This window comes from Gekko japonicus, unplaced genomic scaffold, assembly GCF_001447785.1.
Source record: "Gekko japonicus isolate JY-2015 unplaced genomic scaffold, Gekko_japonicus_V1.1 scaffold1784, whole genome shotgun sequence".
Lineage (NCBI taxonomy): Eukaryota > Metazoa > Chordata > Lepidosauria > Squamata > Gekkonidae > Gekko > Gekko japonicus.
The window spans coordinates 176,986-198,567 of NW_015168101.1; the positions used below are offsets into that span (position 1 = coordinate 176,986).

The window sequence follows — 21,582 nt, forward strand, 5'->3', positions numbered from 1 at the left end:
GGCCCGGTACGGGCTCATTCCACCAGGGCTGTCGCTACATCCACTGCTTTCCTGAAGGGAGTACAGCTGCAAGACATTTGCAGAGCCGCAACCTGGGCCACGCCTAATACCTTCATCAGGCACTACGCCTTAGACGTCCGCCAGTCCACCAGTGACAGTCTGGGACGTCAGGTTTTATCATCGGCTAAGCAGTAAACACCTGACAGCACCCACTTCCAGGTTGGCTACTGCTCGCTAATCTCCCATTGGTGTGAAGCACAGAGACCACGAAGAAGATAAACAGGTTGCTTACCAGTAACTGGTGATCTTCGAGTGGTCATCTGTGCATTCACACCACCCGCCCTCCTGCCCCGCTGCTGTCTTCTTCTACTTGTTTTGTTAGGAGATTGATGCGCGGCGGTTGGTAGGAACTGGTGGGATGTCCGTGCCTGCCCTTCTGGGCATGCTCACTGGGGCTCCTGAGCATGCTCAGTTGGGCCAGGCACGAAAATCCTTTTAAGAGAGCTTGCTAGGCACCGGCAGATCCAGCGCAGGCGCACTAGATCCCATTGGTGTGAATGCACAGATGACCACTCGAAGATCACCAGTTACTGGTAAGCAACCTGTTTTTCTGCAGACACTGTTGCTGATTTCCACGTTGTAAAAACTCTTTGTCCGCTTTGTACAAATCAGTCTCTTATTAGGACAGGTTTTTTCCTCACCTGTGGGCAGCTCTTCCAGCAAATCAACAATAAAAGAGTTTAGTGCACATTTGGAAAGGTGAACAGAAATAATGTCCCCAGGTCCACTCTCACTACTGCGTTAAACTCACAGGTAGCTTTACATAAAGCAAGCCAGAACTTCTCTCTCTCTCTCTCTCTCTCTCTCTCAAACCACAGTTTGTACACTGGAGATAATAACACTGATCTACTTTACAGGTTTGCTGTAAGGATTACTAGACAATGGCCTGTATCCAACTACAGTAATAAGAAAGTGGAGTGGAGAATCATTGCTGCACTCTCTTAAAGTAGATTCTCAGAAACAGCTTTGTGGGGATCTGCAAAGGAGGGGCAAATTGGTGGAAATCAGCACAGCCTTATATTTGAGTACTGACACTTTTAAGAAACAAATCAGAAGTGAGAACTTGCAATCCTACATTTTTGTCTCATTCTCTTAATCAAGGTTTACAGATCACTCAGCATTAAATCCATAGAAATTGCTTCCGGGCAGTTATTATAGTGACTTGTATACCTGAGATTGTGAGGGTTTATTTCTGAATGTTTCATTGTTTTTCATGTATGATGTAGTATCTTTCATTGGTTATGTTTAGACGTAACAGTAGACACCAAGGAACCAGCAGATGAGAAGAAGGAATGTTACTACAATTTAAATGATGCTAATTTCTGTGATAATGTCCTAACATCCAATGTGACCAAACAAGAATGCTGCTGTACTTTGGGTGCTGGCTGGGGTGACAACTGTGAAATATTTCCATGTCCTGTGCTTGGAAGTGGTAAGCATCAATTCTCCATTCTCTGGTAGTTTTCAATAGTATGGGGTCAGTGGCTGCAATAGGCTGCACAGTAACTGAAGTGAGGAAGGGGAATTGGGCAGAAATAGCTCCCTTTCATCTGCTGTGTTCATGAAGGAGCAAGGTAGGGCAGTGTAACTGATGGGTCTTCTTCCCAGATCCTCTCAGTCGAAGGCTTTCAAAGCTAAGGAAAGTAGGAAGTACCCTCTTGAGTGAGCACCTTCTACTCTTGCATCTATAGGATCCAGCACTTTATATTTACTTCCCTGCCTATTTTGGACAGTTCTTTATTTAAAATATATTACACTTCTCTCCTAATAATCTGGATATTTGCCAGCCTATCGTTCTATAGCTGCTCAGTTTATTAGAACGAAAATGTGTGTGTATGTTAATTTCTGATTGTGCTATATATTGTATAAACTGTAATTCTACCTGTCCAGCATTGCTTGAAAATGAAATGTTGATTAGAAGAGCACAAATATGAGGAATACAAGTAATAAATACCAGTAATAAAGTGTTGGTTAAATTAATAACGTCTTTATATACAGAAGCATCCCAGATTTTTCTCAGTCATGTAGTCTTACGCATGTACTCATGGCATGTAACCAGCATTGTTTTCTTTTGATGATGCTGGAACTTTTCCAGCTGGAATTGTTGCAGGCAATGTCCACATGCAGCCAGACTGAGACTTCTCATGCACATATGCACAAATGTTTTGAAGAGACCCAGAGTTGAAGCTCGGTGTGTGGATTTCTTGTGGCTTTCCCCCATTTCTAGCTACGGTACACCACACAGGAAAAAAGTGCCAGCTCTTCAGATCCCAAGAGAGGGTTTTTTCAAAGAAAAGTAATTTCTTGTTCACATTCTTACCTTAGCATAAGCTTCGAATCACTGTAGGCTAAATTAAGTCTGACAGCAGAAAGCTGGCTGAAGAAGAAATCACAGGGCTCAAAACTGTAAAACTTGTTTAATCTGACACTTGGCTACCCATACAATTTATGTCACTCCCTCCATGATCTGAATCCTATGATCCATCTTACACTTAGGTTGGTTGGCGTAGCAAGCTGGGGAGGGAGAGTTAAGATTCCCAAAATTCCCACATAGCTGATTATGATTTTTCCAGTGAAGAGCAATAGTGGAAATGAATAATATAAAATGATAGAGAAACAGAATGCTATGGAAAAGTCATCATCTATTTCATGTCACAATACATTAATACATTTCTGATTCTGGGTTCTTCCTCCTCGCAGCTGAGTTTACTGAACTGTGCCCAGAAGGAAAAGGATTCATACCCTCTGAAGATCCATCTTATGGAGCCACTACAGAAACTTATGAAGGTCAGCCCCATTTATAGAGACTTGACCCAGTATTTCGCAGATCCTAGGAAAAATTAGAACAATTCTGTTTTGAAAATGAGTTGTGCCAGGTTTTGCTGAAATTTGATTTTTGATGCATAACTTGGCGAAAGAAAGGGAGTGGAAGGGCATGAGGGGAGTTGAAGGGCATGAGAGGAGAAAACGTCCTTTTTTAACAACTGTTCGCAGCCATTGTTTTCTTGATCTGCTGCTCATGCAGTTTTTTTAATGGAATGAACTTCTTTGCTGTGTGATTTCAATCAGTCTGGAATTCTGCAGTGAACCTAAGGAAATTACGATACTAAGTTAGCTGATCGGATTTGGCTGCAAATTCTCAGTTAAGGGTGAATGATGTCTTCCCAGTGCCTTTTCTCTGAATTGGGGGGGGAAAGGGACTGCATCTCCATTTCCAGGAAAATGGCCAATACACCATAATTTGTCATACTTTGCTGGCAATTGTTGCAGGCAATGTCCACATGCAGCCAGTTTGAGACTGCTTATGAATACACACACACACACACACAAATGTTGTTAAGAGACCCAAAGTTGAAGCCTGCTGATCTATGCAGCAAGACTTTTTGCTGCAATCAAAATTTACTTTCATATACATTCTGTCCAAACTGGACTAGAGCAAGAGAGCCTTAGCAATAGGGTTATTTTTTCTCTCCAACCCCCCCCCCCCCCATTTTCTTCCTTTTACAAAGTGATCTGGAAAAATTGCAAAAAAAGAGGTGTTTCACACACAGGGCAAAAATATTCACCCAGCATTTAATGGCAGCACTATCTTGATAAGATGAACCCAGCATGAGCACTTGGAGAGAAATGCAGTTTTCCCATCTAAATATTTAGACGTCTACCCAAGGACTACAGGCAAAATTTTTAATATATACCCATTAAAGTCAGTGAACGTTGGGCCTGTGCATTTTGTCATGTGTAGAAAAATTACAGAATAATAAGTTGCTTCCTAAGTGGTTGATATTCTGATCTTAAACTCTAGTGCCCACAGTATCTAACCAGCAACACCAAAGTACTGTAATGACTTAAGATGCTGATATAATGTCATGGTATTTGGTGATGTGATTCATTTGCATGATCCTTCAGGATCCTTCAATATAATGTACAGTTCCCCTTCAAATTACAGTTTTCTTCCACAAGCTATAGCGTTGTTTAAATTCCTAGTTTTTTTAAAAAAAATCATTATTTTGGTAGTATGAATGTCAAGTTTTGTCTTAAGATTTTTTTAAAAAAATCTTCAAGCTGCTCAATTTTTGGAAGAGTGGCTGAAAAAATATTTATATAGCCTGTTCATGCTTTCTGGAAAACTAAGTATTTGGGAGTTTTACCTATAGAACAGTTCAGCAGATATATAAAATATTTCTTTCTTGGCATCATTTCTACTGTTAATGTGATATAAATGAAGAGTAATTCTAGTCACAACAATGGGTTTACAGTTGGGTAATTTGGCCCACTTTATGTGCTGCTCCCACTCGTATAATGTCCATTAAATGCATGGTAAAGTATAAGAAACAAAGTTGAAAAAATAAGCAAATTCAAAATATAACAAAAATAAGGAGTGAGTATGAAATAACTCTTACAACTAGAAGGGTATATTCAAGGTATGAGCTTTTGCGTGTATGCACACTTTTTCAAATACATTACCTTCCATTCCAATGTATCTGAAGAAGTGTGCCTTGCACAAAAAAGCTCATACCTTGAATAAACCTTTGTTGGTTTTAAAGGTGCCCCACTGGACTCAGACTTTTTTCTGCTGCTTCAGACCAACATGGCTGACCACCTGGATCTAACTAGTAGGGTATGTGCAAGAGTATTTTTCTGTAAAATATGAATAAAACCACTAATGGTCAATTTGCATGCTGTCTGTTCAGTCTACTAAGCATGAGCTTATATGTAAGACATTACAGCTCCATGGTACAGAGTGATTTTCCCTAAATTTGTAGAAATGTTTGTCAGTTTAAGTTATGTCAAAAGCCCCCAGATAGCAGAGTAATAAGTACCTTTTGAATTCTGTGGAACAATATTTATAGTTATGGCTGTGTGGAGAAAGCCACTCTCACTGAAATCTCTGGATCAGGGACCAAAAACAAATTGTTAATTCTCAACAAGATTTTAAATCAGACTCAACTTGGAACAAGAAAGGGGGCACAAAATTTGGGTGTTTCCTAGCCAATATAATCAGGGGAAATGAAAGTAGTTACAGAAAGTAAAGAAATGGTGAAGTACTTGATGAAGACAGTGGTTCTCAGAGCACTAACTCGAGTAGTCTCATTGTCTTTAGTAAGCATGTCCATTCAGTGCAGCATAAGGAACATGACTTGTACCACACATGGGAATAGGATTATGTGACTGTTTAAACAGAACATGTTCACATAAGTAAAGTACTTAATGGGACTGAAGTTGTACAACTAAGTATGTATGTTGGTGAAATGCAACAGCTACAATTTTATGTTAGCCCAAAGATACGCAAACCATTCAGCCAGTACAGCACTACTGAATGATGCTAAGCACACCCAAAACACTGGGGACAAACACATTCATTTGGTTCACACATACAGCTGCAGTCATAAATCTGGAAATACAAACAGAAAGAGAGAGCACAAGACAAAGATCAGATTGCAGATTAAAGACAGAGTCAGTTTGAGTTAAAGTTTATTAAAATCTGAGCCTGCAAAGGCAAGTGAGTGGAAGCTGAAAAGTGAGAATAGCAGCTGCAGGACTACAAAGAACTTTTTTCCATGCCAATCACATTACAGCTACGTGGGTCTTTTGCTATGCTCTGTCAGCCAGTGGACCTGGAAGTAAGCCATACCTCACCATCACCATATATAAACTCTGTGCATTTCTAGGTACCTGTGTGTAGGGCACGAAATTGTAATTCTTTCTGAATGTGTGCGTGAGTGGGATCCTAGCTCCATTCAGGTACTATTCACAGAGACCTTTTAACCCCAACTAGTGGGTGCTAAAGATAGGAAAACCAGTCAGTAAAATAAACTATGGTCTCCAGATCATTGTTGTCTTGAACATAAAGTACAAGATAATTCAGCAGTGGCTTAAAAAAAAGGGCTTTACTCTCTATTATGTATTCAGTCGAATACTTTGGCAGATGAATGACAAGGGATACAGCCAGAATCTTCCCTGTTCTCTTCTTATTCTTGTTTAACCTGGGGAATTACAGTGGAGCATAAAACCACTTCTGGATTCCACAGTCTACCTTGGCAAAATACCTTAAACGTTCATATTACAGCCCGAAAGCCCACTGAAGAGTTTTATGCCTTTATGTTTTCTCTGCAGATGCAGATGAATGTCAGCTGTTTGGACAAGAGATATGTAAGAACGGCTTCTGTTTAAATACACAGCCAGGCTACGAGTGTTACTGCAAACAGGGCACATACTATGATCCTATTAAACTCCAGTGCTTTGGTAAGTATGCATACTCTTAACTGTGTGCCTTCACTTTCTATGTTCCTAGCCAGCACTGTGGAAAGTCAACAAAGGTACCTAATTCTTGCCCATCCATGTTGGCAACTCACAGGTGTAAACAGCTGCTTACTTTTGCCACATGATCTTTCCAAATTAAGGGAGGGGCTGTGGCTCAGTGGCAGAGCAACTGCTTGGCCTGCAGAAGGTCCCAGGTTCAATCCCCAGCATATCCAGTTTAAAGTATGAGGTAGTAGGTGATGTGAAAGACCCTGGAGAGCTGCTGCCAGTCTGAGTAGACAGTACTGATCTTGATGGACCAGTGGTCTGATTCACTTTAAGGCAGCTTCATGTATCCCTGATTATTTGCAGAAATGTCACTGTGAAGTGGCTGTATGTCAATATGACTGGCAGCAATTTCTTAGATTATGGTGGCTCAGAATTGTTGCTGCTGACTGTGTCGAAGTACACTCCAGTTCTCCATATGATGCATTGGGAAAATTGGGGTGGGGAAATGGAATGGATCTTATACATAAAAATAAAAAGTAACTTCCATGCAAAAAGTATTGTAGTTTGTAGTTAGATAAGGTGTGTCTTTAACTTTCTTGTTCTCGCTCTCTCTCCCCCCCCCAACTCCTCCCTCCCTCTCTTTCTCTCCCTCTCTGTCTCTTGGTATGTAATGCTGCCACCAGGAATTTAATTCCAATTTTATTATTTAACCTTTTCCCATAGTACTGTGCCCCTCATTGGACTTTGTGGTCCTGAGGATAAGACTCTTGTATTTTAACAGCATATGACTCCAGATTTACATAAAACAAAATAAAGCTTTATTTGTACAAGAAGTGTATTGGTTTCAGGATGTTTAGCAACTTATCGCTTCAGTAAATAAAACGGTGGATGTTAATAACCTCTGACTAAGTTATCAATCTCTTTCTCTTCACAATCACTTCTCTCATTCAAGTCCTCCTTTCTCTTCAGAATGTACATTGTCCTTAGCTTTAATATATTTTGCTCAGTTAAATCTTTCTTTTAACTTGGGTTTCCACCAGCTTCTTTCTCTCACAGTCTTATAATACTTTGACAATATTAGGATTTGACTTTCTAGTCTCTAATATGTCCTCTACAAGTATTACTGCTTTCTTCCCTAGAATCCTAATGTTTTTCACAGCACTTTGTTGGATTCTTATCAGAAGACTGCTCTTTCAGTTCAGTTGACTGAACTTTTCAGAAATCAGCGCTCTCAGACTCTGCTGACTGCTGTCTGTTTTACTGTTGGCCATTAACTGCTGACTGTTAACTGCTGCTTTTTCTCTCTTACCAATTTTTTCTACTTCTTAGCTCCTCCTATACACTCTCAGTCACCAACCAATCACCTCACTCACTCATCCCCCTCTTTCACCCCCCTTCTCTTCTGAAACTTACCAAGCATTTAAAGAAACACACTCTTCAAACTTTAAATCATTACATGCTCTAAGAGCTAAAAGCCCACAGTTAACAGTTAGCACCACTTAGCAGTTTCTAGGCCCCAAAAGCCTGTTTTAAGATTTATTTATTTTGCTGAGAGTAGCCACAAAACTGACCTTAGCAGAATACTGTTGGTGTTACCATGTTGTTTACTGCTGTACATGCATGCTAATACAGCCATGACAGCTGCTGTCTTACGTGTAAAGAACAACTTCCATCAGTGGCAGTAAGAAATAGAATCAACCAAGAGGGATTGGGTCTCCACACTTTTGCCACACTTTTTCAGGGATGCAGAGAATGTCTGAGGCTGCAATCTGTAAAGTTACAGCTGTTGAATGTCCAGCAGCATCCATTGTATGCTGATCGTGTCCCAACCCCATGCTGAGTGTTGCTGACCATTTGACAACCAAGTAGCTGTATGGTGCAGAACAACTGTCCTTCCCCCCCCCCCAGCAGTGCACACCGGTAAGGGCATGGGTCACTCTCATTTGTTGCTCAATCACTGATTGCCATGTATCCACTGCACTAAGCTGCATAGTTACACCCCACTGTGCCTGGTTTGGCCTTGTTTCAGAAAATATCTCATTGAGGACAGCAAATCTTGGCAAGGGTGCTGATAGATTCAAACTGGCAGTATCTGGAGCAATATGCTAACCCTAGGGGAATACAGTTCATCTCTAGTTTCTGACTGTCATTTGTAGACTCTTGTTCTACCAAACCTGAGCATAATTCGTTGAGTTGTACACCAGCCAGCCCTCTATACTTTATGCTTGAGTCCAGGGGTCATTTCGTAGAAAAAGAGCTAGGGGAACTCATTAGCATAACTCATTAGCATATGCCACACCCCCTGACATCACCGGAAGTGTGTCCTCCCCACAGCCGGCGGCGACCTCCAGCGGGCACCAGCAGGGAGCTCCAGGCCCCGCCCTCCCGCACCTCACCCGGGGGGATGGCGTCCCCCCGCGTCCCCCTCCCAAATGACCCCTGCTTGAGTCTATTATTGGACTCATCTCTGGGAAGTGAACTTTCCTATTTGCAAAAAAATCTATTTGAGGAAATGAATATTATTAAGTACAGATATTCCCCCCCAACAGAGCCCAGTATGCAATATGGAATAGCAATTCACACTCTTGATCATCATAAATGTACTCTCTGTTAGTCTGTGGAACTGCCTACTCATTTACCTTTTGCCATTTTCCTGAAAATTATTCCTAGTCACGACCCTGATTTTTGCAGTTTAAACAGAAAACCATTCTGTGTGGAATAACATAATAAACGGAAACCACAGTAAGAGGCTAATTCCATCTTGGGTCCAAAGAACTTTTCTTTCCTGATATGAAGCCACTTATTTTCTTAAAGTTACACTGTTGCTGCCCCTGTGTAAAATAAGTTAACAGGAAAAAGCTGAGGTGTAGTATCTTTATATTTAAGATCATGTTGCTTATGGTCCAGCAGCCTGTTTACCCTTGTTTGGAGGAGGAACATACATGCAATTTTTCTAAAATGTGCTTGCTAATAAAAGCAACAGTGAACATGGAAGAGCAAAATCCTGGATAAACCCAGGATAAATCTGTGGACCACCATGTGAGGCGTTCAGCACAATATTTTTCCTTGCATGAGAACAACCAATTGAGGGTTTTTTCAGTTCCTGTAAATGCATAAGAAGAAAGAGAGTATCACCTATGAAGCATTCAGGCATTTCTGAAAACACATATTATTTTACAATAGTCATCTTGTTGGACAATGATGTTCCTTTTCATTTCTGTTTAATAGATACGGATGAATGTCAAGACCCCAACAGCTGTATCGATGGCCAGTGCGTCAACAATGAAGGCTCTTACAGCTGTTTCTGTACCCACCCAATGGTCCTGGATTCCACAGAAAAGCGATGTATCAAACCAGCAGAATCTAGTGGTATGCCTTATTGCATCCATTGCATTGTTATGGGGTTCAAGGACATCAGCAAGGATGTAGTGAGGTTACTTTTAAATTATGTCAGTTCTTTCTTTCTGAGAGAATTTGGAGTCATAATCTTCCTGTTTTGCTGGTATACATTCCATTTAGTTTAGCAAAACTTGGAAAGGGTTGGTTAACTGAGGGCAGTCTTGACTAGTTATTGCTCTGTTTTTGAGACAAGTGTGTATTTTACAGATATGACATCTGTGGCAGCGGTCCATCACTTAGGTGCCTCAGTATTTGTTGCCCTGATCCATTCGGTGTTGGGGAACTCTTCATCTATGTCTCAGAGTTTGAGCAAACATGTTTCACTTGTTCATACACATTTCTCAAAGACTCCAATATTTGTCAGCAGTATGGCCACAGTCGATATTCGGGGTTGGAGCCTGCCGTGCATTAGTTTTATTCAATGTAGTCCCATTTGCACAAGATGTTGTGCAAGAAATATTGTAAGATCATATGCTGATTTTTCACTTGCAACCCTTATTGCTGTGTACAAAAATCAAAATCATTACAGTCCAGTTTGAAAGTGCAGTATGGTTTGATTTAAGGACTCTATTGGGGGGGGCAGGCAATGCTGACATATAGGCAAGTGGAAATGCAAGACATGATACAGTCAAATTGACATAGTGATGTTGCTTGCAATGACTTTTCTTGTGTTTCTGTTTGTGCAAGAGCTCTTGTGTGAGGCAAAAGTATTCTGTGGGGCCCAGCCCCCTTCATAGAGATCCAGGATTTGTTTGCAGCTGCTTCCCCATTCACTTAATTATTAAAGCACACTCCACATTTAAAAAATACTCTGGCTAGATATTTGTATTATCCTGTAAGAGTAGGAGTTTACAGCAGCACCAGTGCTGATGTGAGAACTTCAAAGACAGCTTCTCTCCACACCAGCATCAGCTTAATAAAACTGGGTTGACAGTAGGAGAGGAGCCATAGCGTCGGCTTCCCTTGCATAGTCTGGACTTTTCCAAGTGTCCCAGAGGTGCAGGAAGAGGCAGCATTGCTGTGGCTTTCACATTGCTGCACAGGATCTATCATGTGAAATTAGCTGGTGTTGGAGGATTTAGGAGTGAAATAGAGCCTTAATCTTGATTCTGTGTGGTTTCTGTTTGCTTATGAATTAAACTGCCCTTAAAACTTTGCCTTTATTTGGTGTCATAAACATTTTTACATTACAAAATCATTCTAACTTTGCAGGAAATAAGTATAGCAGTTCTCATGATGCAAATCTGGACCATATTGTACTACACGAAGTTTTGAAATACAAAGTGCATTGCAATAGTTACAGATCTTTGTCTCACATTTCAGAGCAAACTGAAGACACCGATGTCTACCAGGACCTTTGCTGGCAACATCTGAGTGATGATTTTGTTTGCAGCCGGCCTCTTGTTGGAAAGCAAACTACTTACACGGAGTGCTGTTGTTTATATGGTGAAGCATGGGGCATGCAGTGTGCTCTCTGTCCCATGAAGGACTCAGGTAAGACATTTACTAGTGATTTGGGGAAAATTTCATAATTAAACTCAAATTGTTCAGAACCTAAACTTGGTATAGGACTGGCTGAAGATCAGGTCGCAAGATGTTTAGAATTTCATTACCCACATTGTTCAGAAGATGAGATCACACACTACTTCAGTCATATGGTAATTCTAGTTGCTTGATAACCTTCTAGTGTCAGTCCCAATTACTGTGGCACTTCAGATCTTTGCCTCCTCAGCTGATGTGGGTTTATTTCTACAAGGTGGCATTTTCCCTTCATTCTTTTTTTGTTGTTGTTCCCCTGCCCCCAGTAATTTTCAATGTGTTTCATATGGTGAAATTAAGATTTCTCTGCAGAGGCTTCACCTTGAATCAGGATCAAATCTGTGTGTTCCCTGTTCTCAATGTGCTGCTGCCAACTTCATTTTTTGGTTAACCCTTTCTTCACTAGAAAGGAGGCCACATAGAAGGGTCAAGATCACCTTGGAGAGAAATTTCTTGGGATAAATCTTTCCAGTCTCCAGTGGTTAGGTTTTGTCCTCCAGTTGGTTCCCTTCCTCAAACACAATGATCTGGCGACAGTGATCCATGCAATGGTCACCTTGAGACTGGACTACTGTAATGCTCTCTATATGGGGCTGCCCTTGTCTCAAATCCAGAAGCTGCAGCTGGTGCAAAATGCCACTGCCAGGCTGTTGATGGGGCTCTCCTTGGGAGGAAAGTGATGGCGAACCTAAACAGCATGATAAAAAGTAGAGACATCTCCCTGCCAACAAAAGTCTGCATGGTCAAAGCAATGGTATTCCCAGTAGTCATGTATGGCTGTGAGAGTTGGACTATAAGGAAGGCTGAGCGCCGAAGAATAGATTCTTTTGAACTATGGTGCTGGAGAAGACTCTTGAGAGTCCCTTGCACTGCAAGAAGATCAAATCAGTCAATCCTAAAAGAAATCAACCCTGACTGTTCCCTGGAAGGCCAGATAATGAAACTGAAGCTCAAATACTTTGGCCACCAAATGAGAAGGGAGCACTCACTGGAGAAGACCCGGATGCTGGGAAAGATTGAAGGTCAAAGAAGACGGGGACGGCAAAGAATGAGATGGTTAGACAGTGTCATCGATGCAACAAACATGAAATTGAGCCAACTTCAGAGGACGGCAGAAGACAGGAGGGCCTGGCAGGATCTGGTCCATGGGGTCGCGAAGAGTCGGACTCGACTGTGCAACTGAACAACAACAAGGTGGGAGCACATACAGCCTGTACTGGAGGGATTGCACTGGCTGTCAATAGCATCCCGGATTCGTTTCAAGGTGCTGGTTCTTACCTTTAAAGCCCTACATGGTCAGGGACCTACATACCTAAGGGACTGCCTTTCCCCGTATGTTCCCCAGAGAGCACTGCAGTCAGGGCCCCAGAACCGGCTGGCCCTCCCAGGTCCTAAGGACGCTAGGCTGTCAACAACCAGGGCCAGGGCCTTTTCGGTGGCGGCCCCAGCCTGGTGGAATGAGCTCCCGAAGGAGATCAGGGCCCTGCGGGACCTTTTGCAGTTCCACAGGACCTGTCAAATAGAGCTCTTCCGCCAGGCTTTTGGGAGCCGCCACCACCAATGAAGAACATCGGTAGTTAAAAGGGAGAGGGCCCTGGACCCTGAAAATTGCCATCAACAGCCTTAAAGAACAGCGAACCCTGCAGGGACATCCAACTAACATCGAGAGCTGACTGCGAGTGGAGAACGTTCTACACTGGCTGATACTGCTATATGACTATTAAGAACCACTAGCCCTTTATTATGAATTTATATTTGTTTTAACTACAAGTATGTTTTATTGTAATTATCTGCTTTTATGTGAGCCGCCCTGAGCCAGCTTTGGCCGGGAGGGTGGGGTAAAAATCTGAAAAATAAAATAAATAAAATTATCTTCTCTTCTTGAAATTTGGTCAGGAACATGTGATAATTATCTGCAAATTCCTCAGTCAAGACAGTAATTCCAAATTACCAGTTTATTAGGGTGCATACATAATTTAATTCCCTTAAATTAAGATGACATCATGAAAAAGGATTTTCCCACAGACAGCTGGGAGTAGCGGGCATCACCTTTGGTCTGGCTCTTGTATAAGTTGTAGACTGCCGCTGAGGTGTTGGAACACATAAGCCATAGCGTGCCCTTCAATGTCAGATAGAAGTACATAACAGAACAAAATGAGGGGAATAAAATACAGTTTCCTCCGTTATCTAGTATGGGAAATTCCAATTACCTATGTTCACCAAGGCATCCCTTGTAATGGAATTGATGCAAGGGGTGCAGAACAGCATATAAATACTTGCTTCTTATTACATCAGAAGGTCATCTTTATAAATGAAATTAGCGATTCAAGAAAAAATGTATTTAAGAAATCACTGTTCTGTATCATCCCCACAAAATTTTATCATTCAAAACCAATTTTACATTTTTAAGATTGTATATCAGCTCTACAACATAAAGGGGTGCATTTATAAGAATTAGCAAATACAGAAGTATGTTTAACATTCACTTTATAGACTCACTTTATCAAGATGAAAATCCCAGAGCACTTCATCACACACAGACTGATGCCAGTAGTGTGAATGTGTGAACTCACTTAGAATTAAAGCCAACAGATATATTAAATTTTAAGTTGTTGGGGAAGTAGAAGTGCTTTTTACATGATATGAGTAGGTAATAAAAACATATCCTGTAACACAATATAAAACTAACATAGTGATATTTTCTGAAGCATATTTTTAAATTTTATGCCATTTCTAAGAAATAGTCCTCTGTGAGAATATTTTCTCTGCACCCCTTAAGCTGAAGCATTATATCCTGATTTGAAACATTCATGCCACTATATTAATGTAATACCAGTGTAGTGTCACTGCTGTTCCAAAATAAAATCATGCTTTTGAGAAACTATAATAGGAAGCATCAATTGAAATACATTGGGATTTTTTTTGCAAACAAGGCAAACATGGACTTTTCACTGCCTCTTTGGGTAAAACTGCAAATATATATTAACTTTGTTGCCTGCTGCCTCTAAAGAAAAAGAGCCTCTTGGGCCCTTTGTTGAAGAGCGTAAGGGGAAAGATGAATGTACTGGAGTAGTAAAAGGGACAGTTGCAGTTTGTCTGTCTAGATAGTGCCATGGCAGAATTTATGAATACTTGTTGTATCCCCTGTGGAGCTGGTGGCCTACATCATGTTATACACTTATTCATTCTTTTGTACCTAACACTCTCAGTCACTGCTGTGCTTTCACTCCCATGAAATTCAATGAGATCATTCATTAAACCTATGGCATACCTTATTAATTACTGACTGTGCATACGGTGGCCAGAATCTAGAGAGTCCCAGACGCCTGCACTGTTTTAACAACCTGGGCTGATTTTGCTTTTTAAGTTTTCACTCCAGCAGCGTCTCTCCACCCAATCATGTTAACCATATGTTAAATTCTCTTGTGTGATACCAGGGTGGTCTGAGTGGGAGGGGAAATGGGGCGCTACAGAGCATAAAATGAAAACAAAAATATAATGCATGTTCACTAGGGACTTTCTGGATCATGGCTTCTGGGTTTAATACCAGGACAGATTTTGTGGTTGTCAGCATTAAAGCATTTCATGAAATGTCCATTGGAACATATTTCTATGAGGCCTTTTATGAAACAAGTATTACATTTTTGATTGATAGTTTGGATTCTTTTGTCAAAGATTCAGCTTCAGAATCTACCAAAATCAGCCAAAGATGAGCTTGCGTACTGCAAGTGAGAATTGTCTGAAATCTGTGAATTTACTGTGAATTAGATTTCTTAATTCTGAAATGTGAGTTCATATCAGCAGGGTATTAGTATTTCTGCCAAGAACCCTGTAAATGCCCTGTAAGTTATGAAATTAGCTTTTTAAAAAACTCTGTCCAAAATTATTGTTACTGTCAGAAAAGCAAGGGTATGCATCTAACAACTCAAAAAGCTAATTCAATCAGATTTCCCCAGCACTTTTAAAATAAAAATAGCATCTGCACAAAGTCCTGATTCAGGGGAGCGGGGGCAGGGAGCCTTGGAAGGAAAAATGATGCTAATCCCCCACCCCAGCTCCAAACAGCAAGTGTGGGGGTTTCAATGGTCAAACTATGGAGGAGTATTCCCCCCTCTAACTCTAGATCAGGGACCTGCATGGCTGCTGTTTCTATTTGGAAAATGGTGATAAGATCCTGTATCTCCAAGTATCTTCTAGTAGATATCCGCTTTGACTGGGCCACTTTCAAGGGGAAGCAGCTGGATATAAATGTTGCAGATAAGAACTAGTGTAGTGGCTAGCAGGCTGGCTCTGGTGAGCTGGCTTTATTTAAATTCCAGCTCTGCCGTGAAGCATACTGCTTGCTCAACTTCACTGGTTTATTGTGAGGAAGGAAAAAACATGGTGTGTTACCCTGGTCTATGGAAGGGAGGGTGCAATAAAAATGTGGTACATAAATCAACACAAACATCTAGCTCATGACTAACCACTGCTGTCTAGGGTTGATGATTGTGGACTTTGGTGTGCGCATAGTTAAGAGTTGTATAACAGAGTAATTTTGATGGCTTCCCTTAATTTGTTATTAAGAGGAGATAGAAAGCCAAAGGCATAGACTACTTTTATGCTAAGAGCATCATCCACAAATCCCACTGCACTGACTTTCCATATTTACCTGGTGCCACACACCTAGAAAATGGCTTCCTGCCTGAATCCAGGGGTCTTCTATCATAGCCCATCTATAAAGGTTGCTGGTGGACCATACCCAATAATGGTGGAACTACAAGCCATAGGCTTGGGGTTCCATCTGTTATTATTGCCGGAGCAAGCCATAGTAACTTCAGGAAATGTTGTAGATCAACTGGGCCATGGTGTACCCCAGTTCTCCTAGCTGCCTGCTCTGACACAGGAGGTATATGCAGTCCCTAGGCATGCTGGTGCTCAGGAGGAGGTGACACTGGCACATTGGTTCTGTGGGTTACAACTTAAAGTATTATATAAATAGTATATAGCATATACATATATTTGAATATATAGAGAATAATCAGACCATTTGCCCAGATTTAAAACCAGAAATCATTAGTTGATCCTCAATAATTAGCACTTCTGTTGTTTTATTTGGGTTTTTTTGGTGGAATGTAGTGAGTATAAGGCTTGGTAAACCATGAGGTTATATTCTGGTACCTCCCCCCCCCCTCATTCCATTTTACAGAATTTTCCCCAAGAAAAACATAGAGCTGAATTAAGTGTATGAAAGAATCATTTTGCCCTGCCTTCAGTATGCAGCATTTAAAGTGATATTGTTGGCTCAGGAAGAAACTTTCACACTTCTTGACCAGAAGGTCATAGGTTCAAGTCCTGTCTGGGAAAACTGGAGTTGCTCTATATTAGAATTTTAGGTTTATATATTGATTGGATTTGATTTACTACTGGAGCTGTATATTTCCCAAATCCATGAATGTTTTAAACATGAATTACAGAAATAGGAAAAACATTAACACCAGAAAATTTAGAACATGAAACATACATATGCTTTTACCCAAAGAAGATGGATTTTTGTTTCAGTGACAAGCAATCTGTTTTTAAACCAGAATTTTCTTGTAGTCAAAGATGTGACTCACACAGGACAAAACTCTGGGCCTCTGAACAAGGTTACTATTGTCTGTCTCTTTCAAAAATAGTTAAAAAATTAACCCCCTGCTTTTGAAAGTGAACTAAAAGTTTTAGGATCATAGAATCATAGAGTTGGAAGGGGCCATACAGAACATCTAGTCCAACCCCCTGCCCAGTGCAGGACCAGCCTAAAGCATCTCTGACAAATATTCATCCAGCCTCTTCTTGAAAGCTGCCAGTGAAAGGGAGCTAACCACCTCCCTAGACAGCTGATTCCACCTTTGAACCACTCTGACCATGAAAAATGTTTTCCTAATATCCAGCTGATACCTTTCTGCATGTGATTTAGACCTGTTGCTTCGGGTCCTATGCTCTGCTGCCAACTGGAACAGCTCCTTGCCCTCCTCCAAATGACAGCCTTGCAAATATTTAAAGAGAGCAATCATGTCCCCCCTTAATTCTCCTCTTCTCCAAACTAAATATTCCCAAGGCCCTTAGAATTTCTTCGTAGGGCTCAGTCTCTAGACCCCTGATCATCCTTGTCGCTCTTTTCTGCACCCTCTCGATTTTGTCCACATCCTTTTTGAAGTGAGGCCTCCAGAACTGCACACAGTACTCAAGGTGCGGCCTGACCAAGGCAGTATACAGAGGGGCTATGACCTCCTGCGATTTCGATGCTATGACCCTTTTAATACATCCCAAGACTGAATTTTTTTTTGCCACCGCATCACACTGACCGCTCATATTTAGTTTACAGTCCACCCTTACCCCAAGATCTCTTTCGCATACACTACTCCCCAGAAACGTATCCCCCATCCAATATTTCTGCTTGACATTTTTGTGACCCAGATGCACAACTGCCCACTTTTCCAAAGTATTCAGGTCTTGTTGAATTTTATCTCTATCTTCTCGGGCATTTGCTACTCCTCCCAATTTGGTATCATCAGCAAATTTAATAAGGAGCCCTTCTACCCCTTTATCCAGATCATTGGTAAAAATAAAAAAAAGTACCGGGCCCAAAACTGAGCCCTGCGGCACCCCACTGGACACCTCCCTCCAATCTGATGAAATGCCATTGACCACCACTCTTTGGGTGCGGTCCTCTAACCAGTTCCCTATCCACCGAACTGTCCTATAGTCCAGTCCACAGTGTTCCAGTTTGCCCATCAGAATGTCATGGGGAACCTTATCAAAAGCTTTACTGAAATCCAGGTAAATCACATCAAGAGAGTTCCCACGATCAAGTAAGCTCGTCGCACAGTCAAAGAAGGAAACCAGGATGGTCTGACAAGATCTGTTGGGGACAAAACCATGCTGACTTCCCCAGATCACTAAGTGGTCCTTCAGATGCTTACAGATCGATCCCTTTAAAATCTGCTCTAATATTTTCCCAGCAACAGAAGTCAGACTGACCGGCCTGTAGTTTCCCGGGTCATCCTTCTTCCCTTTCTTAAAGATCGGGATAACCTTCTCTCTTCTCCAATCTTGTGGCACCTCCCTAGTCCTCCAGGAGGCCTTGAAGATGATGGATAGAGGCTCTGCAAGTTCATTAGACAGTTCTTTGAGCACTCTTGGGTGCACACCATCTGGCCCAGGGATTTATATTCGTCCAGTGCAGCCAGGTGCCCCTCCACAACCTCCCTGTCAATGTCAACTGGACACTCATGTGTCCTGTTATGTCCTATACCATCTCTAGATGGGCTCGAGTTCTTCTGGGAGAAAACAGAGGCAAAAAAGTCACTAAGCCTATCTGCTTTTTCTCTGTCCTCCACCACAGTTTCTCCTTCTTCAGGAAAGTTTTTGGCTGCTTAAGTTCTACAGTCACAGCAGTGGAAAGTGATCAGTAGTGCACAGAAAGGAGACAAGGGGGGCTGGCTGAATAAGAGGAATGGTAAATGCTTCCTTGAGAGTGTGTGTTATGTCACCTGTGCTCAATGAGGCAGTGATTAAGACCTTTTCTGAAAAAACTATCCATGCCATGTTGGGGAACTTTTGATGAGTCTCCAATCTTCCATTCTTAGGTAAGTTGCTGGGGGGGAGGTTGTTTCTCAGCTCCAGGAGCTCTTGAAAGAGGCTGGTTTTCTAGACCTATTTAGGCTGAGATTTAGAACAGAGACTGCTTTGGTCACCTTGGTTGATAACCTCTATCAAGAACTAGATGGGGAACATGACACTGCTAGTTCACCTGGATGTCTCAGCGGCTGTTGATGCCATCGACCATGGTATCCTACTGGGTCACCTCTCAGTGCTGGGTCTAAAATTCACCATGTTATGGTGGTTCAAGTCCTATCTGAGAGGCTGGTCCCAGAAGGTGGTGCTGGGGAATTCCTGCTCTGCCTCATGGCTTGCTGGCCTGTGGGGTTCCACAGTGTTCCATCTTACCCCCCATGCTATTCTATATGAAACCACTAGGAGAGTTTATCAGGAGTTCTGAGCTGTGGTATCACCAATATGCGGATGATACCTAGCTCTGCCGTTCTTTTCCACCTAATTCCAATGAAGCACTTAATGTTCTAAACCGGTGCTTGGAGTCAGTAATGGGCTGGATGAGAATGAACAAGCTGAAACTTACTCCTGATAAGACAGAGTTTTCTGGGCTAGTAGAAAGGCACACCTTGTTTTGGATGGGATTACACTCCCCTTGAAAAGCCACGTCCACAGGTTGGGAGTGCTGCTTAACAAAGAGGTCACCTTAGAAAATCAAATGATTGCTGTGGTTTGAAGTGGTTGCACCTAGCTTTTAACTAGTTTTTAAAACTTATTTTATTGTATTTTATTATTATATACATTGTAAGATGCCTTGAGTTCTTATAAGATAGAAAGGCAGCTAGTAAAAGTATTAAATGAATAACATAAGTAGGGAGAATTGAAATAAATGTATATTCACTATGGTTCAGGTCAAATACTTTTGTTTGGAGGACTGGAAATGAGCTGGAGGCTTGTTTACTTCCTCTTCCCTTCTAGTGTAATTTCCCTTTCCTGCTTATAGTACTAACCAGAGTTTACCCCAGAATCTGAACTGGCAAACTATATTTAGGGCTTGGCTTCCTAACCAGCAACAGAACCCATGGCCTAAAGTGAATTTCTGAATCAGGACAAGCATTAACCATAGTTTATCACAGTGAACTATGATGAGCTCTTAAGATCTGCTGAAAGACCTGGAGCCTGTGAACATGTGGCTTGTTTTGATCTTGGGTTTGAAAGATCATGTGAACCCAGCCTCTAGCTAAGTGATTAATGTGTTCCACTGGAAAGTTTCTGTTTGTGGAATCATTAATGAGGAGTTTACCTCCTTCCTTGCTATTAGAGTGTTTCCATAAAAACCTTACTGTTAAAACACTGGCTTGCCTGTGAGACTTCAGGAACAAAGCTGGCAATAAGTATTACCAAATCAGGCTGTTGAATAGTAGGTAATAGTAGGTAAACGCACAAACAATTACTAGCAATTACCCCCCAAAAAAAACCCCAAAACAAAAATAGTTGATTTGTTGTAGTTCAGATTAGATACTTGTATAGTCTGAAATGTGTTCTGGTCCTGAGACAAGTATCTTGAAGATAGCTCAACATGAAGAGCAGTTTCACACATCACTAGGGTCACCAGTTCTGGATTGGAAAATACCTGGAGATTTGGGGGGTAGAGCCTGAGGAAGGTGGGGTTCGGGGAGGGGATGGACTTCAATGGGGTATAATGCCATTGAGTCCATTTTCCAAAGTGGCCATTTTCTCCAAGTGAACTGACCGTTGTAATCCCAGGAGATCTCTACCCACCACCTGGAGGCTAGCAGCCACACACATAAGGGTTAAAGCATCTTTTCTTACATTCTGGCACAAGTTACAAATCTCAGGGTGCTTTTGAGTGCAAAGGTTTAAATAATCTCTGTATGTTTCCTGTGCCATTTCTGTGATTGCTGTTAATTTGGAAAGGCAAGAGAGAAAACATCTGTAATGTAATCATGCATTTAGCCAATGTAGGTTTTATATTTCATTACAAATCATCTTAAGTAAAAAATGGATGGGAGGTGCTGACTGACACACATCGGAAATAAATCTGTGTCAGTGATGTAGGCAGATATGCTAGAATAAAATGTCTGGGTATTGGATTGCAGTTTTCCTTTGACCCAGGCTTGGAACAATATTTCCTTAGCAGAGTTCTGGTTTCAGAGAAGGTATTAGTTGTAGCTATCATCTTTAATCATTGCGGTTTCAGAAATGATTGGTGTGTATTAGGGCTGATAACCAGTTTTATTGTCTAGGATCTTTGTATTAATAAGACTGATAGTTTCATCTTTTTGGGAGTAGTTTGAACAATTATTATTCACACAATTAGATCTGGACTGAATTAAAGCATTTTGCAAACTGTGCCATACTGTAAAGCCACAGCTGCATGGCAAAGCTCAGTATGAGGTGAACACCTTGGTATGTAGAGATGGTGTACTGTGTGCTGAGCAAAACACCCAGGCTAAATAGATACTGCTAGCACTTTTGATGTTTAATTGTTTTCTAATTTACCTGTTTTAGATGATGTTATGATAAATTCAACTGCTATCTATGCATTCACTTTTATGTAAGCTGCCTGAGCCTGCCCTGGCGGGGAGGGTGGGGTATAAATTTAATAAATAAATAAATATTAGTAAATTGTAATCATGGATGTGCAGAAAAAATTCAGAATGTGCTATAGGGCAGGCTCAGGATTCAGTTTCCTTGGACTCTCCATTTCATTTTTAAAAACCAAATTTCTAGCCCTTA

General features: G+C 41.3%; 1 protein-coding gene across 1 annotated transcript in view; it reads left to right on the forward strand.

Annotated features, from left to right (window-relative positions):
- LOC107113457 (latent-transforming growth factor beta-binding protein 1-like) overlaps window positions 1-21,582 on the forward strand; it is a gene marked incomplete at its 5' end in the record, with an annotated part of 230,320 nt that overhangs the window by 176,581 nt on the left and 32,157 nt on the right. The window contains 5 exons of the mRNA XM_015414785.1: window positions 1,310-1,492; window positions 2,761-2,847; window positions 6,175-6,303; window positions 9,538-9,678; window positions 11,032-11,202. Of these exons, the coding sequence (XP_015270271.1) occupies window positions 1,310-1,492; window positions 2,761-2,847; window positions 6,175-6,303; window positions 9,538-9,678; window positions 11,032-11,202 (711 nt within the window). The remainder of the gene's footprint in view (window positions 1-1,309; window positions 1,493-2,760; window positions 2,848-6,174; window positions 6,304-9,537; window positions 9,679-11,031; window positions 11,203-21,582) is intronic.